This window comes from Lynx canadensis, chromosome E3 (genome assembly GCF_007474595.2).
Source record: "Lynx canadensis isolate LIC74 chromosome E3, mLynCan4.pri.v2, whole genome shotgun sequence".
Classification (NCBI taxonomy): domain Eukaryota; kingdom Metazoa; phylum Chordata; class Mammalia; order Carnivora; family Felidae; genus Lynx; species Lynx canadensis.
In genome coordinates this window covers 834,264-858,937 of record NC_044318.1, presented here as the reverse complement: position 1 = coordinate 858,937, position 24,674 = coordinate 834,264, and the positions used below count along the sequence as shown (strand labels likewise).

The following is a 24,674-nucleotide window of genomic DNA, read 5'->3' as shown; positions in this document are numbered from 1 at the left end:
CACTTGGCCAGTTAAAACCAGAGGCTTTAATTTCTATAAAACGCAGCCTGAAAATCAGAGCTGAATTAGGTTTACTGTACAAAGAAACAAAAACCGTCCAAAATGAGCACAGGAATGGTGTGTCAGCAGCGAAAAGTAGTGTTGATAAGGTGAACGTAGGACTGTCCACGTCCTCAAAACACAGTCTGTGTGACGGGGTTCAAAGTCCGAAGAAAGGGGCCTGACAGGCAAGACAGGATGGGTGTGGCCTCCTCTGCCTGACCCTGCTGAGGCCAGGCCTCACACGGGGACCCTGGGTGCCCCTGCACACCCGGGCCACGGCCCCCACCCTGCCTCCCAGACACCCAGGACGGGAGAGTCCCAGAGCCCAGGATGGGGCCGTGAGTAGGAGGTAGAGCTGAGCACCAGTGTGACCCGGTGGCCATGTCACCAACCAGGTGGCAGGAGGAGGCTGGCTGGCGGGTTCTCCAGGAGAACAACCTCGGTGTCTCTGCTGCCGGCACCACTCCAGGCAGCATCACTAAGAAAATCTGGGTCAGAACGGCTCTGGTGACGTGTGACCCCGAGGGGTGACGCCAGGCCAGGAGCAGCTGTGGGGTCACACCCGAGGCCAGCAGACGGAAGCTGGCAAGAGTGGAGGCCAGGTGCCCCAGGAGACAAACAGGCAGGTCTGTCCAGACCCGCAGAGCACCTGGCAGCCCCCCTGAGGATCTCGGCGTCTTCTCACGGGAGATGCTGAGCCGGTTTCATGGAGCAACAGACAGAGATATGACCGGAAGGGAAGGTGCAGAGTCAAGAGTCAAGGGGGAGGCTGTTTGCCCCCGCATGTGGAGGGACACGGGGGGAGTGCATCCCACTATCCCCTCTGAGAAGCCCCAACATTCCCCTGGGGAACCTAGGAAATCGCCCCCAGCTCTGAGCCCATCTGAGACGCGCAGGATGTCACCCAGGAAGGTGTGGCCGCACCATTCAGACCGCCGGAGCCACGTGGGCTGCCCAGCCCCTTGGGGGGGGGGGGGGGCACAAGGAGCCCCGTACTCAGGCTGGCGGAGGCAGCCACGGGCCCTAGAGCCCTGCCCAAAGCTCCCACCTGTCCCCTATGGTCTCTGCACAGCCCACACCCCACGTGAAGTGTCTGAACTCAAAGGGTGAAGTCTTGGGGGTTCCTCCTCGTCTTTGCCTCAAATCCCCTCCCTCTCCCAAGGTCCCGAAGCTTGACCCCACAGCTGACAGGGGCTCACGTGTGGCTGCACCAGAGGCCTCCCTGCCCGTCCTTTAAAAATGTACAGAAAGGTGAACATCTTCCACATAAATAAGAAAGGGAGCCAGGCCTCCTGGGTCCCCAAGGACCGCCCCCTTGAGGCCGGGCCGGGCAGAGCTGCCTCCCGGGCACTTCCCAGCCGCATGGCACTGCAGGGTCCCGGGCTTGTTCCGCCAAGATCCCCGCAGCTCTCTCCGGTCCCGCGGAGCTTCTCTGGCCCAGACCACTGCCCGCGCAGTGAGCCCCCACGCTTCCCAGGAGGCGGTGAGGTCAAAGCCTTCCCTGCACACAGCGCCAGGCCCAGCGCCCGGCCAGAGACGCTCCCCAAGCGCGAGCCCTCCCGGAGCGAACTGGACGGGGTGGCACCCGGCCCGTCCTGCTAGGAGATCTTGCAGTTGCTCCTCGAGCAGTTCTGGGGCGGGCTCTGCGGGGGGCGGATGGACTTGGACCTCTTGAGACTGTTGCCCTTGCTGCTGCCCCCGCCTGCCCCACTGGCCAGCGAGTAGGAGCGCCCGTGCATCATGACGGCGTTCATGCCGTTGGCCATCGAGAAGGACTTGAGATGGCTCTTGATGGTGACCGGCAGCGGGAGCTTGTCGATGAGGTGCACTGGGGTGCAGGAGACGATGGCCCGGCAGCACAGGTCCTGCAGGCTGAACACTACGGATGGGGGCGGGGGAGGGAAAGGTCAGGCGGCGGGGTGCAGAGGTCCGCAAAGCTCAGGCTTGCCCTGCTCGGGACCCTGGATGCCCACCGCCCCACAGCCCAGCTGCCGGTGTCCCGGTCCCGACTTCTCCCTGGAGCCGCACGCAGAGAGGTGCCCTGGGAGACCCCGCTTCCAAGGGTCGCCAGCCCTGCCCTGGGGCCTAACGGGAGATGGAGGCCTCCAGCCAGCCCTGGCCCTTCTGGGGTGGGACGGGGCTGAGGGACGGGGGAGCGCACAGCCAGGATCTTCAAGGGTCAGCTCCAGGCGGGGAGGCTTGGAGCCAGTCCCCTGTTCGCTCCGGGGCAGAGTCCACAGCACTCCCTCCCAGCGCCGAGGCGCAGACCCCTGCACAGCGCCGGGACCGCACACAGAGCGGACACGGGGCGCAGGCTAACTTAGCTTCCAGGTGTCAGGGAAGCAGCGGGGACCTTGCTTCCCCTCCAACCCGGGGAGGCCGGCCCCTGAGTGGGCTGCCAGAGGCCCCCTCTGCCTCCGTTCTCCTGACCGCAGCTGCGACGACACCACCTCACCTCGGTTGGGCCTCCAGATCTTCTCCATGCCGTGCCTCATAAGCACGATGCGGGACAGCTCCGTGAAGGACTCAATGACATTGAAGTTGCACAGAGGGCTGACCTCGAAGAAAGTCATGCCATTCTTCTCTGCGTAGGCGCGTGCCTGCTCTGTTGGAACTTGCCGCTTGAAGGCCAGGTGTAGCCGGTTCCCAACCAGGATCCGGGGGACCCCGGGTGCATGCTTGCGGGGGGCGGGGCGCACAGTACTCAGCAGAGGCACGAGCACAGGACACCCCCATGTTGGCACTGTCCCCCTGCCCCCAAAGCAGGCAGGGCCCTCACTGTCCATTCTGTGGCCACCGAGTATGTGGCAGTCAGTGTGCAGGACGACAGAGAGCCAGGGCAATGGGCAGAGGCGGGGGTAGGGACAGCCAACGGGGTCCCCCAGCTTCCTGCCGGGGATGGGAGTGCACCCTGGGAAGGGACCGTGCAAGGGCTATCTATGGATGCACACCTACCTCATCAATCTCCTTGATCCACCGGTCGATGCCGTCAAAGGACCAGCGGTTGGTGATGTCATACACCAGGAGGATCCCCTGCAAGGGAGACACGGGCGTCGAGAGGCCGGGGGCCGCCTGGATGGAAGGGGTCCTATTCCAGGCACAGTGCCCTATGTGGCCAAGCACCACTCCTTTCCAGCATAGGCAGGGCCAGGGGCACTCGGCTCCAGCCAGACAGCTTTTATTTATTTTATTATTATTTTTTAATGTTTGTTTATTTTTGAGAGAGACAAGAGACAGAATGTGAGTGGGTTAGGGGCAGAGAGAGAGGGAGACACAGAATCCGAAGCAGGCTCCAGGCTCTGAGCTGTCAGCACAGAGCCTGACATTGGGCTCAAACTCACGAGCCGTGAGATCATGACCTGAGCCGAAGTTGGACGTCCAACTGACTGAGCCACCCAGGCGCCCCTTAAGGGGATTGCGTGGGTCACACGTTTTCCACGTGAAAAATGCCTGGCTTTGAGACTCTGTCACGCTTCAGAGGCATTGCTGGCATCAGCTCTGCACGCAGGCCTCAGCCAGCCCTGTCCCCATCTCCTCACCGAGGGCAGGCCCGTGTGGTCCCTCTGTGTGGGGTGATGGCAATGGGGGCAATGGGGGCAATGGGGGGGATCTCGTGGGCTCAGTGCTGCCTCTTCCCTCCCTATCTTGAAGGCCTGGCTGGGAAAAGTGGTATTTTTTCAATTTCTTTCCTCCAAACACATTGTAAGCATTATCCTGTGATCATTTAAAAATGACTCAAGCTGAAGGGGCGCCTGGGTGGCTCGGTCGGTTAAGCATCCGACTCTTGATTTTGACTCAGGTCATGATCCCAGGGTTGTGGGACTGAGCCCCGTGTCGGGCTCTGTGCTGACAGTGTGGAGCCTGCTTGGGATTCTCTTCCCATCCCCTCTCTGGCCCTCTCCTGCACTCGAGTTCTCTCTCTCAAAATAAATAAATAAGCATTAAAAAAAAAAAAAATCACCCAAGCTAAGACAGTCCACAAAGGTCCACAGACAGTGTGGACAGGCCCTGCGGACAACCCTGGCAGGCAGACAGGGGTGATGTCCCTGACACTGCCCAACAGAGCTCTGCTCAGGGGACCCGGGGGCCGAGCTGACGGGTTCTTAGTTTTCCAACCCAAATTTGCAGGCAGGACGCCAGTCACTCTAGCAGCCCCCCGCCCCCCGAACTGGGCAGAGGATCTGCTGTGGGGATTTTGCCGCACGTCCCTTAGAGACCAAGCAGTCAGAGCTGGGCTCTGGGCTGTCTCCGCCCGCCTGGCTCGCCCATCGTCCCTGCCCGAGAGATCTCCATCACGAGCCGCAGAAAGGGGATTCCAGCAGAGAGTGCAGCGGCGGGCTCCCGCCTCTCTCTGCCCCTTCAGGCCACTCTGAAGCAGGCTCAGGAGCCGGAACCTCTGCGCAGACAGGATCCACCCCGTCCTGCCCCCTCAAGGCTCCATTCAGCCTGTGTCTCTGTCACACACGGGGACGATGCAGCTGAGACCAAAAGGACAGGGCACCCTCCACCTCCAGATGCGCCTTTCCCCTCAAAAAGCGTCCTTCAAATCCTGCAAGACTGAAGTGTAGCCCTCGATCTTGTCGACGTGGAGCTCAAAACCCCACTCTTGGGCCGGGAGGGACCCTGGCAGGGAAGGAAGAGCCAGGCCTGGAGCAACGCTCTCTGGAGACAGATGTGCACAGACTCACTGGAAGTCAAGGGCGGAGACACCAGCCTGGCGGGGGCAGTGCCACGAGTGAGACTGGACAGGACCCGTGAGCAGCCGGGGTTAACCCTGTTGCCTGGGGCACAAGGAACAAAGCCTCTGGCTAGTGCTGCAGTGGGGGGCCCCTGACCCCCAACCCTGGAAACCCCCCTTCTTCGACACAACAGAGGACGCATGTAGTGACCTCATCTCAGCCCTGTTCATACAGCTAAACGTGCAGTCCCAGGACTGGAGTAAGTCAAGGTACGGACGTACCAAGTGGGTATAAACGTAAGACACGGAGGTGCACAGCAGACTGCGAGAAGTACACAGATGTGCAGACCTTTTAAGTTTTTTTTTTTTTTGAGAGAGAATGAGCACAAGTGGGGGGTGGGGGAGGGGCAGAAAGAAAGGCAGACAGAATCCCAAGCAGACTCCACTATCAGCTCAGAGCCCGACGTGGGGCTCGATCCCACAAAACCGTAAGTGAGATCATGACCTGAGCCGAAGCGAGAGGGGGACGCTTAACCGACTGAGCCCCCCAGGCGCCCCGTCCAGTTTTTAGAAACAGAAATACAAACACACCACAACCCACAGAGAACAGTTTCCACGCACAACCACGTGTTGGAGGCTCGACAGGGACTCACCTTCTTGCTCCTGCTCACCTGTGTGAGGCTGAAAAGCTCAAACAAGCAGGCAGAAGCTCATCTCTTGGGCTCAGGCTTCAGCCACGCCCCTAGGCGGTTGTGGAACCCCTGGCTGTCCCTCCCAGCTGGCGCCAACCTGCACCCACAACCATCTTTCTGGGGCTGCCCCAGTCGCGGTCCATCACAAGGAGGAAGGACACAGAGCTGGTCACATCGCAGGCAGCAGGGACCAAAATGAGTGTGGGAAGGACAGGTGGGATCGAGCACACGTGGCACCGATGAGAAACAAAAGCGAGGCTGCTCGTTACCAGAAGACCCCAAGGGGTCCCAAGTCGGCCGTGCATTCCAAAGAGGCAGAAGGAGGAGCAAATGAATTCTCACTACAGTGTTTCTTCAATTAATAAAAGTAACACACGCTCAGAGTTTTTAAATGAGCGGGCACTCCAGGGTACAAACAGAAGTTCTCCCCATCGCTCCAGGGATAACCGCTTACTGTCTCATTCCTGACACAGACGGGGATGTGGTGCAAGCTGCCCAGCCCGCCCCCACCCGGGACCCCCTGCCCCACAGACGCCAGAGCCTCGCACCAGGCTCAGCAGGTAGCGCGGCTGTTGGCGCTTAGGTGACTTCACCTACTGTGTGGTTACCAACACCCGAGATGAAGGCCTGAGCACGTACAACGTGACCCGGACCACAGGATTCCCAGAGGTGGGAGTGCGGGGCCCAGGTCCTCATTCTGTCCATTTCTGAGCTACCGCTTATCCCTCAGAAGATGCAGAGGGATTTTAAGGGTGAGCAGTTTGATGAGCTTGGACAAACGTACGTACCTGTGCCACCAGCACCCCAACCGAGGTGCAGAGGTGCACTTTTTATGAAGTCAGTTTTTGGCACGTGTGATACATGTTGTACGGTAAGGCTCTCAAGGAGCTCTGCCTATGCCCCCAACACGCGCCCAGGCTTCTGCCCAGGAGCAAGACAAGCACTGAAAATGGGGAGCAGGTGTCTGTCAAACGGTCTCTGGCCCAAATGCCCCCCAACCTGGGCGGTGACAGGTGGCATGCTGGTACCCTCACCAGCAATCGTGTAATGGCAAATGTGAGCCCGAGACCATTTTTCACAGGAAACCCCTTTTCACGGGAATGAACTGAACCCTCTCTATCCAGACCAGCGCCTGGCCGTGCTCTCCCCAGTGCTAATCCAGGTGACCCCAAACCCTCAATTGAACAGAACGTTCCCTGCTCCTAGCCCCCAGTCCCCTCCCTGGGACTCCAGGGGACCCCAACGGGAGGCACCGGCCTCCCAGGGCCACCTCAGCACCCAGCAACAGCAAACACGGGCCACAGTCCAGTGGTGCAGGACAGAAAGGTACTCGTGGCAAGAGCCACGAGACAATACCGCTGTGGGGCAGGTGACAACACACAGGGGCTGGCCAGGGGCTTCTGTGCTCTGGACCTTACGGGACCCGCAAGGCCTCTCTGACCTTAACCGGGGGTAGGAGAGTGACAGGAGAGAGGAAACTCCACCAGCGGTATCATCGGCTGCAAAGTCAGGTGGTGCCGACCATGCAGACCCCACCGTCCTCACTGCCACCACCGGACGGGACAGAAGCACGACAGGCAGAAGCACCCCAGACTCGGCGCCCGCTGCCGGCCACCCAGCCCCGAAACGACCAGCACCCCCAGAGCTAGCAAAGCGAAAGCAACAGCTGATACACAACTGACTGGGCTGGACGCTCTGGAGAGAACGTGGACAGGGTAACAGGATGTGCTTCCTCAGAACGTACAGTCTGGCGAACGTGCAGGCCTGGCTGCTGCTTTGGTCCTCAAGTGTCTACACAGAGGTGGGTGTCTGTGGTCTGTCCCACGTCCACACTCACAGCAGGCGGGGCAGCAGAGGCCTCTCGGGTCTTTTCTCAGCATCTCCCAGGGGGCCTTTATCATCACACCCAACGTAACTCCTCCCATCTCTTCATTTTCCGTTTTAGTACAAAAGTAGTATGCGTTTATTGTAGCAAAGTTAGCAAATAGCAAAATGCAAAAGAAACACGTCGGAACTCACCAGTGACCCATGGTCCACTGACAACGAACACTAGCGGTCAGAAGACAACCCTCTCGTCTCCTATGTATAAAGCCACACGTGCCGTCCCGCCTTGAAGCAAAAGCGGCCCGTGGACCACACGTGCGTGCCTGAACTCTCCCTGTGCTCACTCAAGCTGACGGGCCCCAAAGCTGGGACCCACGCCCGGAGGTCCCTCTGTCTTTTCTTGCTTAGGCTCAGTTTAGGACCTGCAGGGTGCACACCACCTCTGCAGGCCCCCCCCCCCCCCCAGGCATCGGGCACGCACTGGGGGTAGCCTGTGCACGGGTCACATCACCAAGCTGGCCGCTCCAGGGGCAGAGCTCCCAGGACAGGAGCTCCCCAGCCCAGCCTGGGGGTCCTCCACCCCAACCTCAGCAGAAAGCAGATGGGGGCCCCGTTTGGGGTCTTCCTCCCGATCACCATGCCGGAGAGGCTCCCACTCAGGAGGCCCTGGAGGAAAGGCTGGGGCTGGGTGTTCCTATCGACATCTACTCAGGCTCCATCCGACTCTGTCACAGAAGAAATCTCCCTCTGGTTTCCAGGTCCCACGGACCAGAAAGAGTAGCATGGGAGTGGCTGGGCATTCATCCCTGCTCACGAAGCAAAACAAATGCCCAGGGGACTCCCCTCAAGCCCGAGCCAGAGTGGGGGGCTGGTGACAGGCAGCGCCTGCTCCTGCTGAGTGCAGACCCACCCGTGGCCCGTGCCCCACAGCCAGAGGCCCGGCCACGTGCCCAAGCGCCAGGTCCCAGCACGAGTGTGTGGTGCTCCCGACGGGGGACCCTGCCTGGGGTGCAGGGCAGCTCTGACTCCAGGGGTCTCCTCTCCAGGGGGGTCACGGCCTGCCCTGAATCAAAGCCGACAAAGCCGACCCGGCAGTGAGAGTCCACAGCTCTGTTGGTGTGGCTACTTTCCCTTCGCCTAGCCTTGAACCACACAGACCCAGTCAGCACGCAAGCACGCTGGGGGAACCTGGGGGCGCAGACAGAAACGGGCAGGCGCCCCTGCCTCTAAGGGCCTGCAGCAGCCCCCTCCGCGGCAGCTCCGATGCTCGGTCCCTGAAGTCCTCAGCAGTGATCCCGGCCAGCCCGCCCGGGCAGCCCCCTCTTCCCAGGGAACCGGTGACTGAGTGGCTCCCCAAGGCTCCCAGCACACTCCCGCAGAGCTCGGGACGCCGACTGGCGCCACGGAGCTCTGATGGCCAAAGCTGCGTCACTCAGAGGACACCCTCGTTTGGACTCCTAGTGGAAGCCAGGTGTTCAGACGCCAAGACTTGCTTAGAAAGAGTGACACACAGCAGCCGGGGAGGCTGGCCTGGAGAACAGCACCCGCACTGATGCTGGGCTTACCTGCGCGCCCCTGGAGTAGGACCTGAAGATGGTGCAGAACCTGCCCTGGCCCGATGTGTCCCTGCAACACAGGGGACGGGGGACGCAGCACGCACAGCGTGAATCCGGGGAGGCGCGCGCCCCCCGACCCCCCCCCCCCCCGCCACAGCGTGCCCTGGCTGACCCCCACGGGCCTATGTTCCCTGGAACCCTGCCCCGCCGGGCTGGAGAACCCCCCCCCCCCCACCGTGGGATTTTACGCCTCCACACTGAGGTTCTGGAAAATGCTCCTTAATATGTAGCCCAGTAAAGGGCAAGGGGAGAGGGGCCATGGCCACTGTGGGAATGAGTCTCCATGGGAAAAGGGAGCTGGGCTCGGACTTTTGGGTTCTGCGCCACGGAGCAAAGTCCATCCCACGCCGACATAGGGTCTGTGCAAACGGCTATGCACGTGAATGTAAACCAGGACGCCCTCCTGTCTCTTTAGGGGTTCCTGACTCACTTCAGGCACTGTGCGATGACACTGAGGTGCCACAGCCCCTGCCCCCAGGCACCTTGCCTGGCATGGCCTGACTCACCAGAGTTCCAGCTTGACCCGCCGTCCATCCAGCAGGATAGTGGTCGTCTTGTAGTCGATGCCTGCAAGGAAGCAGAGGGCAGCTGTAGGCGACGCCTGGGAACAGGCCCGCCGGGGCCGAGACGTGTGCCGCCCCACCTGAGCCTTCCTGTGGCTCCAGCCCGGCAACCCGAGCTGGCCACCCCCGTGTTGCCCCAAGAGCCCCGGCTGCAGGCAGGGAGGCTGCAGGAGGATGGTTCATCTCCATGCTGACCTACTTCCTGTAGGTCCTGTCGTCGACCTCCCGAAGGCTCGGTGTGCTTCTGGGTCCTTGGGCTCACTACAGTCCCCAGGTACTGGCCACTGGAGCGTGCTGGGAGCATTATTAAGGGGAAAGTAATTCCTGAAATGCCATTTCCCTGGAGAGCCTTCTGAAAGACCTATGCTTGCCATATCTTTAGTTTTTATTTTTTCATGCTTTCGTGTAAAGAGAAGTCGGCAGGAGCAGGGACACTTAGCTTACGTGTAACATCTTCTAGTGCTTTGTGGGCCATCTGGAAACTTTGCACAAGCTCTGTCTTCCATCCACCTCTTTAACCCTTAAATATCTCACAGATTTCTTGTCTTTTCATAACACTTCCTCCAAGAGGGCTTGAAAATGGGCATTTTTAATGCAGATGCTGTTCTCACACTGTGCATATGGCACACCCACTCCGGCACCGGTGCCTCTACCCTCGCTGTGCCTCTGCCTGGCGAACTCCCAAGTGTGCCCCTAAACCTGGCTCCCATGTGTCAAAAGACATTCGACGGAATGAAGATGGAATCCACAAAGTGGGAGAAAATATTTGCACGTCACGTATCTGATGGGGGGCTGATATCCAGAATAGAGAAGGAAACACGACAACGAAAAAAACGACAAAAAATCCAATTAAGAAATGATCCAAAGACTTGGGTAGACATTTCTCCAAAGAAGATACAGAAATGACCAATAAGCACACGAAAACAGCACCCATCATCAGGAAAAATGCAAATCAGACCACAACGAGATGTCACTGAGCACCAGACAATTATAGAAAAACAAACAAACGAACAAACAGAAAATAACAGGCACTGGTAAGGATGTGGAGAAACTGTACTGTTGTGCACGGCCAGGAGGAACAGAAAAGGGCGCAGACACACGGAAAACACTCAGGTGATGCCTCAAAAAATCAAACACGATTACTTTATGATGTAGAAATTCCACTTCTGGGTGCACAACCAAAAACGAAAGCAGGGAATCAAACACGGATGTATTTCCACACCCACGCTCACTGCAGCACTGTTCACAGCAGCCAAAAGGCGGGAGGAGCTCATGGGCCCATCGGCGGATGGGTAGAATGTGGTCTGTCCACGCAGCAGACTAGTCCTGTACCTTAAAGGGGAGGAGATTCCGACACGCGCTCGGACGCGGATGGACCTCGAGGACGCCGTGGTCAGTGACATAACGCCTGTCACGGGAAGACAGTGCGGGTGCCCCTGGGGACAGAAGGAGACGGTGGTCCCCAGGGGCAGGGGAGGGGTGGGCACAGAGCTTCCGTTTGGGGCCGTGGGAGAGCTGTGCGGATGGGCGGCGGTCGTGGTCCCAAACAGCGGGGATGTGCCTCCTGCCACTGAACTGTGCTTCTAGAAACTTCGACTACGTACGCTTTACCACAACACACAGAAAAGGGAGAAGACTGTCTTGTACACATTCTCAAGTGACAGAAACACTTCTCGGAAGAAGCAAACTCAGGCCTGTCCCACCATCTTTCCTCGACACCTGCCCTTCCCCTGACCCTCAGAGGAAGCTCCTGTAATTCAGTCAAAAAAGCAGCACAGATTTGACCCGAAACTCGCCTCCTTTTGGTTCTGGCTCTACAGCTGCTGTGAGATGGACCACAGGAGGATAATGTGGGAAACAGAGATGACCAGAAAGATTGTTGGTGTGGATGCCCATCCTCTGGGCAACATCTCCTCCGGGTGGAGATCAGCCCGGCAGGCTTGGGCCTCGGGGACTGGACACCGCCCAGGACGTCTCTGAGGCTCCCAGGAAAGGGGCCGCCCTGACGCCAAGTCCCCCCGAGGCAACTCCCCGAAGCCCAGCTGGGAGCTGCAGGGAGGAGGGCGCGCCCAGGAAAGGCCCCGGAGACGACATCAACGCGGACCGCGCCGTGCGCAGCCGGGCACCCCGCCGACCTGTCCGCCTGCGCTCCACCCGACCCACTGCGGCAGCGCGTCCACGGCGGTCTCCAGTCTCTGCTCACCGGCAGCTCCACTGAAGGCCCGGCCGTGTGCACAGCGGGACCCGCGCAGATGGGCACTCGGAGCTGGGAGCCAGACCGAGGGAGGGTCCGCTCTGCTCCCGGCCCCTCCTGCTGCACAGCCCACCCAGCTTAGGTCAGAGGGCTCCCAGAGCACAGGGTTCTCGGGGAAGGCCACACAGGAGAGCCCGGGGACGGCTCGGAGCCATGCCCTCCCATCCCCGAGGAAGACCGGGCAGCCCGTGTGAGGGGCCTGCGGAAAGCAGACAGCTTCGTGACTGCCCTGCCCCACATCCCCACCTCCCGCATCCGGACAGAAACTTACAGGGTACTTTTTAGAGTCTTAGAAAACACAGACGAGAGTACAAAGAGAAAGGCAGGATCTCCCTGCCGTAAACCTGTGCCGGAACCAACCAGACTTCAGTGCTGAGTCGGCTCGGACACGTCTCAGGTCTCCAGATCTGTTGTTGGAGAATTTCAATCCTCCTCCCCCTACTTCAGCCCCTCAGTCCATAAATACCGAGCGTCTCTTGGAAAACATGATAACCAGAGGCTTCATTCAAAATGCTGAGTGGCTTGTACGGCACAGGCACAACCACTGAGAACAGAATCAGCTAGCGGGGGCAGGAACAGCTGCCCGAGGGCACCGGGGGCGACCGGGCCTCTCACGGGCTGGGTCCCAGCCACCCCAGTGCATGCGCTCAACGCACGAAGCTCAAACACAAGGAGGAGTCATCCTGGGCAGGTCTCAGGCCCAAGGACTTACGAACACTCTCTGGATGGACAACAGGGCACTGGGAGGCCAGGAGGGGCCAGGGGCAGGTGGCCAGAGGCACCCAGGGGAGACAGGTGCTGTTCTGATTCACGATCCTTCTTATTTATTTAGTTTATTTATTTTGAGAGAGACACAGACAATGCAAGTGGGGAAGGCGCAGAGACAGAGACAGAGAGAGAGAGACAATGAATCCCAAGCAGGCTCCGCAGTGTCAGCACAGAGCCCCAAGCAGGGTTCAAACTCATCAAGAGCGAGATCATGACTCATTTACCCCTTGGATAAACACCCAGTAGTGCAACTGCTGGGTCGTAGGGCAGTTCTGTTTTTAATTTTTTGAGGAGCCTCCATACCGTTTTCCAGAGTGGCTGTGCCCGTTTGCTTTCCCATCTGCTGCTCTCTCTAGCTTAACTTCTAAACGCTCTTTCTGGCCCTCTGAACGCTCCTTTCGAATAACACCGTGTTCCTAGTTCTTGGAGCCAGTATCTCTGTACCCCAGGTAACACTACTACTTAGTAGATTGTCTTTCCTCACAGTGGGGCAGCGCCTGGATGTCCACCCGTGAGACCCTAAGAAGCTTCAGGATGCTCGGTGACTCTACTGAACCGGGGCTCCCAGCAGAGCTGCCTGGAGCCTCGGGGGGCGTGCAGGTCCTTCCTCCTGGACTTGGGACTGTCCCAGCAGAGAACTGGCTGCCGCCTCGGGGCAGCATGGGAACACCGCCTGAGCACCAGAGGCAGGGCTGGCCGGCCCTCCACCACGCCTGAGCCTCGCCGGGAGCAGACCTGCGGTGCCCCTGCCCAGCCGCCTCCCATTTTTAGCCCTGCCTTCTGGCGCTGAGCTCAGAGGGGCCCGGGGGCCCTGCCGGCGCCTCGCAGCCTCTTTCGGGCTTCTGCACTTCATCCTGGCAGTGGTACCTGCTTCCCAAACTGTCAGCCTCTCTCACCTGACGGAGTCACAGGTTTTTAAGTCTGTCTTTTCTATTGTTTTACTGGGGTCTCTGAGCGGAGCGGCAGTTCACCTGACACAAATTACCGTTTACATTCCTACTCAGCACCAGGCATCGTTCCAGGAAGTAAAGGGGCTCACATCGCTGCCAGATGTACCACAGCTGCACCGGGAGCAAGCGCGACCGAGGGTCCCTCCAGGGAGACGGTTAGAGACCGTGGGGACATGTCTTGCTGTCACAAGCTCAGGAGGCAGAGGCTAGGGACTCCGGCTGTGAACTGCCATGCACGTGATCAGTGTGCAGCACAGGGAATCATCCCGAGTCCTGAAAACAGCTCCAACACCTGGCCAGGTGTTTGCACACGGGAAGTTCCCGTGGCCCTCACTCTGAGCGGAGATCCTGACCTGTCCTGCGCAGCGTGTGTGTCCCACGTGCACACCACACTTGGCAGGGACGCCACCACCTTGTGAACCACGGGTGTCTCGCTTGTGCGGAATTTTACCGAAAGTTCTTTACCATTTTGGGGGAAAAAATCACATCACCCGTCGTAACACGGGTGTTACGTGCACCAGGTACGTTTTCACCGCCCCCGCCTCGGCATCTAGTACGACGGCGCACGAGCACAGATGGTGTAGGGGGCGAGCACTTCTCCACTTCACCTTGCAGCGCGCCTGCGCGTGCGGGATCTGGTTCTGCGTGCAGGCAGAGCGCGTGACCCGGAACCAGCCTCACTCCGCTCCGTTTCGGGGCGGTGGGGGCGTGTGCAAAGCCCTGGTCCAGCGAGGCCTGCCAGGGCCGAGGATGGCTCCGGCCACCGCCCCCCGACACCATGTCCCTGCGTCACTGGCCTCGAGTCCCTGCCCTTGACAACAGCCCGGACAGTGCGAGGTGAGCAGCTCCCGGCCCCAGGAAAACACCAACAGAGGCTGGAGGGGCAGGAACACCGTAATCACGGGCTGAGGACTGCAGCGTTCTTCGAAGAGACGGGTGGGAGAGGGGAGGTGGAGGGAGGAAGCAATGGTGCAGAAAAGGTCATGAGGTTTCAACTTTCGGGAACGCCAGGTTTTTGTGTTTTTTTTAACGTTTTATTTATTTTTTTTGAGACAGGGAGAGACAGAGCATGAACAGGGGAGGGTCAGAGAGAGGGAGACACAGAATCTGAAGCAGGCTCCAGGCTCTGAGCTGTCAGCACAGAGCCCGATGCGGGGCTTGAACTCACAGACCGTGAGATCACGACCTGAGCTGAAGTCGGCCGCTTAACCGACTGAGCCACCCAGGCACCCCAGGAACGCCAGGTTTTGACAGTGTCCCCCTCCCGGGTGGTTTGGGGGACTCACCAAGGTACACCCCCTCCCGCCGAGACCACCTCACCAGGTGCTGTGACCAGAGCTGCGGGCGTGCGCAGGATGAAGGCTGGCCATGGGCGGCACCGACCAGCAGTACATGACCCTCTGTCGCCCCTGGCCTCTCACGCTTGGGGGTGGGACGCCTGCCACCAGGTGGGGCGTCGGTGGCCACGTGGCCAGCCTGTCAAGACAAGGTGGCACAAGAGCCACGCCGCTGGCCCGAGTGGAGGCGTGATGTCCCGACAGGAGTCACCCGACAGAACAGGCCGCGGGTCACACGCTCTCCGCCTCGGCTCCCTCCTTCAGACCTTCACCAATGCCCACGTGCCTGTCAGCACCGACTCAGGACCACAGAGTCGTCAAGAAGACCCCCGTCACCAGGAATTACATGGGACTCATGGTGAGAGGAACACACCAAAAAGAACCAAGTGTCTTCGGCTGCCCGCCCGGTCACCTTGATTCTGTGCGGAAACTGAGATTGTCGGCTCAGTTTTCCACTGTGGAGAGGGACCAGGGGCTGTTCAGAATGGAGACCCTGCACACAGCCTGGCTGACCTCTGGGCGTGGCCCTTTCCCACACGCCTGCCGGACCCGTCTGACGGGAGCGGGCAAGGATGGGTGTCTTGTCACCTGCCCAGACAGCACGTAGGTCGCACCACCTCTCTGAGCTTCCAGACTTTTTTCTTTAATGTTTATTTACCTTGAGAGAGAGAGAGACAGAGCAGGAGCAGGAGCGGTGCAGAGAGAGAGAGGGAGACACAGAACCTGAAGCAGGCTCCAGGCTCCGAGCTGTCAGCACAGAGCCCGAGACCATGACCTGAGCCGAAGTCGGACGCTCAACCGACTGAGCCACCCAGGCGCCCCTCTGAGGGTCCAGTCTTTATGGAAAAAAGGCAACACTACATGGATAATTATCCAGCTACTGTACAACATGATTAAAATCCACAGGAGGACTTTTTTTTTTTTTATGCTCAATGTGGCACTTGACCTCACAACCCTGAGATCAACAGTCACATGCTCTACCAACCGAGCCAGCCAGGCACCCCACAGGAGGACTTTGTAAAAATTCGTCACGGTAAGGGGGGCCTGGCTGGCTCTGTTGGTTAAGCGTCCGACTTTGGCTCAGGTCATGATCTTGTGATCTGTGAGTTCGAGCCCCGCGTCAAGCTCTGTGCTGACAGCTCAGAGCCTGGAACCTGCTTTGGATTCTCGATCTCTCTCTCTCTCTCTGTGCCCTGCCCCCCCACTCACACTGTCTCTCTCTCTCTCTCTCTCAAAAATAAATAGGGGCATCTGGGTGGCTCAGTCGGTTAAATGTCTGACTTTACCTCGGGTCATGATCTCATGGTTCATGGGTTCAAGCCCCACGTTCGACTCTTGTGCTGACAGCACAGAGCCTGCTTGGGATTCTCTGTCTCCTTCTCTCCGCCTCTCCCGCCCCCACCTCCTCAAAATAAATAAAGAAACTTAAAAAAATAATAATAATAAATAAAACATAAATTTTTTTTAAATGCCTCACAGTGAGAGGAAATTTATAAAAGGGAATTTAAAAAGGAACGAAACAGAACGAAACAAAATGCTAATTGATGTCTTCCTTTGAAACTCACGTGCCAGCGGTGTCCCGAGGGAGAGGAGGCCAACCCAGCAGGCTGTCCCCACCGCAGCGGCCCACTGACGGGAGTGGGTCCCCGGCGCTCGGGGCGAGCACGCTCCCACAGCGACACCACCCGCGGAGCTCCCGGACCGCGCCTCCCAGCGTGTGTTTCCAAGAGGACCGGGCGTCTAAACCCAGCACAGGCAGCTCTTGTTTCCTAAATGTTACTCCCCAGGGAAGGCAGGTGAGCTGTCCTCAAGTCCCCAAAGATAGCCGGGAAGCAGAAGAGGAATGCTGGTCTTCCAAGAACCGGAAAAAGCTTCCCGTAGCGCAGGTGGACACACAGAACGCCCTGGGACCCACACTCCGGCCTCAGGCCCAGGCGGCCCTCCGGCACGTACGTGCGCAGCCTTCACGCCACCCCCCCCCCCCCGGGGGAAGGCCACGGCACATGCCTGTGCTGAGGAGATGTGCCTCGCAGCACAGGGCACGCTTGGGGACCCACAAGGGAACTGCACACGTCCCCAGTGGACAGGAAGCAATGGTGGGCAGCGTGGCGGGCACTCTCACGTGGGCCCGGGGTCCCGCCCCTCGCCTCGAGGGTGGTGGGAACTAAGACTTGCTACTGACCTGGGGAGGGGGGCCGAGGTGGTGGACGTCCCTCCACGATCATGTTGCGTGGGAGCACCTTGCTGGCTCGACGGGGCGGGCCGCCCACGCGCAGCCCCACACAGCTGGGAAGCGAGATGGTGAGCACTGCCGAGCCGAGCCTCATGCCAGTGCGAACTTGAAGAGGATTCTTCCTGTCCCGGCCCACACCTGAGTGCAGCCCGAGAAAGACCCCGAGACCCGGTGAGCATCCAGACTTGTGACTCCCAGAAACTACTTGCTGACAAAGTGGGTGATGTTTGTGGTATTTCTTAGTCGGCTCGGGCTACTGTGACAAAATACAGAAACTGGGTGGTTTATAAACAACAGAGATTTACTTCTCACGGCTCTGGAGGCTGCAAGTCGGAGACAAGGCCCCAGCAGAGCCTGTATCTGGTGAGGGCCAGCTTCCTGGTTCATGGACAGCGGGAGGGGCCAGGCAGCCCTGGGCGGGGGGGGGGGGGGGGGGGTGTCTCTTCTACAAGGGCACTGATCCCACTCCTGAGGCTCCACCCCCATGACTGAGTCACTTCCCAAAGGCACCGCCCCTGACCATTCCCTGGGGGGTCAGGAGACACACACACACACACACACACACACACACACACACACACACACACACATCAGTCCACAGCAATAACCAAGACCACCAGTACCCACCAGAAATGCAGACCTGCATCCCTCTCACCAGCCTATAAAAACTAACCAAACCAACAAGATACAGAGAACTTTTCATGACGGAGTGGTGGGCAGAATAATGCCCTCTCCCTGTCCCTGGGGATGCCCTCCTCCTAATCCCTGGAGCCTGTGAACACGCATCCCACAAGGCGAAGGGACCCTGCAGGTGCACCTGGGTAGTTGTGGGCTTTGAGAGGGAGAGCGCCCTGGGTCATCCGGGTAGGCCTGAGGTCTGATGTGTCAGGAGCCCTAAAAGATGTGGACTCTTTCCTGGCGGAGTCAGAGATGAAACTGAAGGAGGAGAGACTCCAAGTCTGAAAGGGACTTGACCCCGCTTTGAAGGCGGAGAAAAAGGAAGGTGGGCGAGGCATGTGGATGGTATCTAGAAGCTGGGGCAGCTACTGGTTCACGGCCAGCAAAGACAGGGGCCGGACGGGCCCATGAGCAAGGAAACAGACCTCCCCTAAAGCCCACGGAAAGGAGAGCCCAACCCCCAGCGTCCTGCCTGCTGACTTGTGACCACATAACTAACCGTAAGATAATGTGTTACAGTGCCTTGTGTAAAAGTAACTAAAGGTTAATTACTGCATTATTAACAAACTAAAGCCTACCCACTGGGGGGTGGTGAAGTAACAGAAGGTGATCCTTAGGACCCAGTGCTGCAAGGCTGTTACAAAGAAACAGGATAAAAGGAAGGCAGATGAACTGTCACCCCGCCACCACGGGACCCCATGGAAAACAGTTTGGTGTCTTTTAAGGTTGGGGTAAACCCACTCACCAGTGTATCCCCGACAGAAACGTATACATACAGTCACCAGAAACAGGTATGAGAATGTTCCTAGGAACACCATTCAGAAAAAACCCAAACACGGAAGCCATTCAAAAGTCCACTGCAGAAGACGAGATAAACGCAACGCACTGCAGTCCTCACAAGTGGAATGCTACACAACACAAAGGTGTGAGATGTGCGTCTACGTCTCAAAGAAAATGGAGAAAGAGAAGGGCGGGGGGCGGGGGGCGGGGGGCTCAGTCAGTTGAGCTTCGGCTCAGGTCATGATCTCACAATTCGTGAGTTCGAGCCCCGTGTCGGGCTCTGTGCTGACAGCTCAGAGCCTGGAGCTGCTTCAGATTCTGTGTCTCCCTCGCTCTCTGCCACTCCCCTGATCATGCTGTGTCTGCCTCTCTCAAAAATTAATAATTAACATTAAAAAAAATTTTCTTTTAAAAGAAATGAAGACGGAGAAAGAGAATCTAGACACACAAGAGTGCTGTGTGATTCCACTTCTAGAAAAACCCCAGAAATACAAATGAGTCTGTAACATGAAAACCAGAGTTTGCCACATCTGGCAGCAGACAGGCCGATGCAGAGACCACGGGTGTCCGATGGTTTCTCAGGTGTGCATACCTGTCAACGCTCCCTGAACTGCAAATTTTATTTTTTTTATTTTTTTTTTATTTAAAAAAAATTTTTTTTTCAACGTTTATTTATTTTTGGGACAGAGAGAGACAGAGCATGAACGGGGGAGGGGCAGAGAGAGAGGGAGACACAGAATCAGAAACAGGCTCCAGGCTCTGAGCCATCAGCCCAGAGCCCGACGCGGGGCTCGAACTCACGGACCGCGAGATCGTGACCTGGCTGAAGTCGGACGCTTAACCGACTGCGCCACCCAGGCGCCCCAGAACTGCAAATTTTAAATGGATCCAGGCTTTTGGTACACAGGTTATACCCTGTAGTTTGATTAATAAGAAAAAAAAAATGCTGACAACAGCAAGCATTTGCCAAGATGTAAAGCAGTACTGGTGGTGGGAATTCAGAATGACAGAGGGCTTTGGACACAGTGTGGCAATTTCTTATGAATTAGGCAGACACGCGCACATGTGACCCAGCAACCCCACTCGCAGAGGCACATTCACACAAGGACGTGTGAGCTGGGAATGTTTCATGCCACTAAATCACACACGTACAAACGGCCAACATAATATGCATATGTGCCACAAAAACAAATGTTTAAAAAAACTTTAAGGAATTGTTCAAGAACGTTCGCTCATACTGGCATTATTCACAACAGCCCAAATCAGGAGATACTCTGAAGTGTATTGACAGGTAAAAGGATAAACGAATTGGGGTCTATGTGCGCAAAGGAACGGGGCTCGGGAACAGGAGAGACGGTTATGGTGTGCGCCCCGGCCGGTCTCACGTACGTCCTGCCAGGTGAAAAAACCAACAACGCAAATCTTGCGTGACTCAATTTACGGGAAGTTCTGGAGAGGCAAAAGTAACCTTATAGTGACAGGAAGCAGACCCTCGGGGGCCGGGGGCTGGAGGCTGGACTTCCAAGGGCCATGGCAGAATGTGTAGGCAAAGTGGAAACGTTCCCTACCCCAAGTAAGGCAGTGGTTATGTAGGTATGCGCACTGGTCAACTCCTTGAACTATACACTTGAAATGGGTACATCTCATCACGCATACATTAGATCTCAATAAACTTTATTTTAAAAAATGATAAACCCACAGGATAGGACCTGTATGGAGTTTAGGTTAACAGGCCCTCTGACCGCCAGGGGCTGAACCACCCTACGAGATGGGTCTGAACACTGACCAGAGCTGGATGCCGAGGGCACAGACGTTCTGGAACAGGGACAGCCCACTAGCTCCTAGTGCCTGCCCTTCTACAGGCCAGGGTCTGCCACTATGGGTGCAAGTAAGTCTGTCGCTGGGGAAAGAAGGCAGGGGGCCGCCTGGGGAAGGACAGAAAAGGAAGCAGAAGTTACCTAATCAATTTCAAAATGCCTTTCTAGGCTACATGCTGGCTTTCAGGAGGGCTCTGGGCCACTCTGTGGACCGGTCTCCGTGAAAGAGCTTTTCCTTAATGCCTTAAAACCCACAGCAGAGCAAACCAAAGCAAAAGCTTTCATAAACAGCAAGCACCCCTTGTGTACAAAACTTGGCAAAATAAAGAACGCTTACAAAAAATACAAAAATTACTCATAAGCCCAAAATTCAGAGATAACACACCATAATGTTTTTTCGTATTTCATTGCCCAATTCTTTCATTTGACACACATTTATACACTATATAATTAGACATACTTTGCCCACTTAACAAGATATCAGAGATTTCCTCATTTCATTGAATATTCACTGGTCATTCCTCCAAAAGAACATTGTTTGTTTTGTTTATGTGAGAGAGAGAGAGAGAGACAGAGAGAGAGGGAGGGAGGGAGGAGGGAGGCAGGCAAAGGGAGACACAGAATCCCAAACAGGCTCCACGCTCAGTGCAGAGCCCGAAACGGGGCTGGATCTCACAACCCTGGGATCAAGACCTGAGCCAAAATCAGGAGTCAGACAACTCAACTGACTGAGCCAGCCAGGCACCCCAAACCAGCATTTCTTTCTTTCTTCTTTCTTTCTTCTTTCTTTCTCCTTCCTTCCTTCCTTCCTTCCTTCCTTCCTTCCTTCCTTCCTTTCTCTTTCTTTCTTTCTTTCTTTCTTTCTTTCTTTCTTTCTTTCTTTTTTTCTTTCTTTCCTTCTTTTTCTTTTTTTAATTTTTTTTTGACATTTATTTATTTTTGAGACAGAGAGAGACAACATGAACAGGGGAGGAGCAGAGAGAGAGGGAGACACAGAATTTGAAACAGGCTCCAGGCTCTGAGCTGTCAACACAGAGCCCGATGCGGGGCTCGAACTCACGGACCATGAGATCACGACCTGAGCCGAAGTCGGATGCTTAACTGACCAAGCCACCCAGGCGCCCCTCTTTCTTTCTTTTTTTAAAAATAAACATATATATATTTTTTTCATGTTTATTTATTTGGGGAGGGGGGCAAGACAGAAAGAGAGAAGATCCAAAGTGGGCTCTGTGCTGACACGAGAAAGCCTGATGCAGGGCTTGAACTCACAAACCATGAAATCATGACCTGAGCCAAAGTCAGACACTTAACCAAGTGAGCCACCCAGGTGCCCCCAAACCAGCGTTTTTAAAGGCTATGTAATACCTCACTCTACGAATATACCATATATCTACTGCTGGACCGTTAGAAAAAAAAAAAAAAAAACAGAAAAAAAAAAAAGCCTTGATTTTCTTCAGTTGTGTCCCCTATTATCCCTCAGGAAAGATTCCTAATTACTTAGGTCAAAAGGGAAGGCTCTTTAAGGCTCTGGATAACACATGTTGCTGACTCCCTTACAGCACAAAATACACACCCCGGCACATTTTTAATGTTGAGTGTCACCAGATTTTCTCTGTAATACACTTACACAATTACTTTGCAATATACTTACTTAATTTTAAAGTTAAACATCTTAGGGCGCCTGGGTGGCTCCGTCGGTTAAGTGTCTGACTTTGGCTCAAGTCATGATCTCACAGTTCGTGAGCTCAAGCCCCACCATGGGCTCTGTGCTGACAGCTCAGAGCCTGGAGCCTGCTTCTGATTCTGTGTCTCCCTCTCCCTCTGCTCCTAACCCACTTGGGCTTTGTCTCGCTGTCTCTCTCTCTCTCAAATATAAAATAAAAAAAAAAAATTTAAAAAAATAAAGTTAAACTTCTTTCCATGCGTTATTTTTCGTTAGAATCCCACCTCTGAGGACTCTGTGTGGCCCTGGCCAAGCGACTTAAAATGAGGGAGATCCTCCTACTGATGATACTACCACCAAGTTGTTCTCACTTATCCAGGAACCTGCTCACTGCCAGCTCCAGTGACCACGAGGGCTGTAAGTGTGCACGCGCACCCAGGACCTCTGGCTCCCGCGGGAGAGCCACGTCAGACACGAGTGCGGCAGACTCCGCACGGTGATGCGAAGCCACGTGCCATACCTCGGCTGAAATCTGTGCTCAGGGACATAGCTGGTCCCTGTCCAAACTGCATCTATAACGAAATCAGACTCCGCTCCCGACATCTTCCGGCACTCTGAAGACTGCCGACATCAGACCCAGGAAGGACTAAACCACCCTGTTCCTTCAGTTGCTCAAGGCCGTACGGAGTGTTTTCAAGTCCGGATACTGTCACCGAACCCACTAGCTGTCCCCCGAGCGAGGTGTTGCACAGACCTGATGACCAGGGGCTCACCCGAGCTCGGCCTGGGTGATGGGCACTGCCGCTCAGGAAGATCCAGGTTGGCAATGACCCAGCTCCTGACTGTCTGTACTCTGACACTTTCCAAGATCCGCAAAGTGTCTGCCTGTTGCCAGCACTCGGGCCTTCTTCCGTTCTCTGTTCTTGCTGAGAGATGCCGGTACGTTCTCTTCCAGGAGGCTGGCCTCCTGACACCAGGCCCTCTGCATTCCTTCCTGGTTAGACCACTCCTGACCTTCCCTCCCTCCTCGAGATCCCGAAGCCCTGTCTTTCTGAGCACCGGCCGCTCACCCTGCACAAATCCCTTCCCAAATCGCCTCCCCCTCACGCATTCCAGCCAAAGGGCCGTACACCTCTGGACATAAACGCCTAGCACCATGAAGGGCCAAAGCTTGTCTGGTGGTACCCCGCCGTCCCGCTCGTGTCCTGGGGTCCCCACCACATCCGTCAGTGCCGGGCTTACCGGGTCACCTCTGTTCCCCTGGCCCCCCCTACCCTCCGAAGGACACACATCCACAGTCGACGAGCTACCCAACGCTCCAGTCTTGGCAGGAGACCACTGCACGCTGTGGCCACTTCACTACTTCTCCTTCACTACCAGGTCCACGTGAGCACAGTCACAACAAGCAAGCCTCGGGTGTCCCCTGGATCAAAGTGCAAGTTCATTCTGTTCACTTGTATTTACTCTCACTCCCAAAAGACTTAAGGGGCCCACTTTCCCACCCTAAAGGCGCCCCAATACACCCAGCCTTGGCGCAGTCGGCCCCCTTCCGGGTCTCTGACATCTGCACTCACAGTCCCAGCCTCCTTCCCCTGAATGCCCAGGGCAGTAAACCCAGCCTCATGGGCCACCTTGTTCCAAGCCAGGGTGCTGGACACTGAGACCTTACTCCGTTTTCTCCAAATGCCTGACGGCGACGCCCTGACCCATGTGGCCCCAGGACCCACCAACACCCACACTAGGTGCTGCCCACCCCCGGGGGCCTGGCTGCAACCCCACCTTCTCCCTTCTCCTCCTCACTGGCCACGGGCCCCAGACTAGGTATGTGGTCAACTTTTCAGGGACCAGCAAATTCGCACCTTACCAGTTACAAAAGGAAGTGACGTGGCTGAAAGACCCTTCCTGCCTGCGTCCTTTGCTCCCTGTCGCGGTCTCCTCCCTGAAACACACTTCGGTTTAGTTCATCATCCAAGCCACACGCTTGTTGGTGGGGACAATGACATTACGTGTACCCAACACGACAGGGCAATGTCACTGAGACACCTGTTCTGTTATCCGCTCGAGCTTATGGAAACTGCTGCAGGTTGGGGGGGGGGGGGAAACTGAAAATTTAAAATATTCTATGGGGTGCCTGGGTGGCTCAGTCGGTTGAGTGTCCAACTTTGGCTCTGGTCATGATCTCACAGTTCGTGGGTTCAAGCCCCACAACAGGCTCTGTGCTGACAGCTCAGAGCCTGGAGCCTGCTTCTGACTCTGTGTCTCCCTCTCTCTCCGCCCCTCCCCTGCTCACTCTCTGTCTCCGTCTCTCTCTCTCAAAAAATAAACAATTTTAAAAAAAGTAAAACATTCTACCTACCCACTTGAAGAAAACTTAGGCAAGGCCATGCCAGTTCAAATTACAAATCAGCCTAGTCAGCTTGTCCGGAAGCAGAAACAGAACGCTGCCCCTCTCAGCCTGCCGCCCTGTCCGGCTGGGGTAGGCTGATCTCTACATCACACACGGCGCAGGTGAGCGCCTCTGGCAAAGGGACAGGTAAGAAACCCAGCCCCGCACAGGTGAGTCGCATATGCTGGAAACTGGTGGTTTGCTGCCCTGGTTAGCCACTGACCCTGGGAGCTGCTGGGGCTCTGCTCTGCTGGTCACAGCTAGGAGAGAGGCAGGCAGGGCAGGAGCAACGCAGTGAAGGCAGAACAAATGGGCCTCAATGACTGGGCTCAGGTCCCGGAGCAGCGGGGGAGGCAGCTCCAGGACCAGGGAGGGCACGTGGTGAGAAGAGGG

The 24,674-nt window shown here is 56.7% G+C and overlaps 1 protein-coding gene across 3 annotated transcripts in view; it reads right to left on the bottom strand.

The window, feature by feature from the left end:
- Positions 1 to 54: 54 nt before the first annotated feature.
- RAB40C (RAB40C, member RAS oncogene family) overlaps positions 55 to 24,674 on the bottom strand; it is a 29,387-nt gene continuing 4,767 nt past the window's right edge. For 2 of the 3 annotated variants that reach the window (XM_030300153.1, XM_030300152.1), the window contains exons 3-7: positions 9,359 to 9,419; positions 8,802 to 8,862; positions 2,998 to 3,075; positions 2,498 to 2,720; positions 55 to 1,921 (exon numbers count right to left, since the gene is read on the bottom strand). In XM_030300153.1, the coding sequence (XP_030156013.1) occupies positions 1,641 to 1,921; positions 2,498 to 2,720; positions 2,998 to 3,075; positions 8,802 to 8,862; positions 9,359 to 9,419 (704 nt within the window). In that variant the 3' untranslated portion in view covers positions 55 to 1,640. Of the gene's footprint in view, positions 1,922 to 2,497; positions 2,721 to 2,997; positions 3,076 to 8,801; positions 8,863 to 9,358; positions 9,420 to 9,610; positions 11,515 to 24,674 lie in introns of those variants that run through there. The other variant, XM_030300154.1, reaches the window with a different exon arrangement.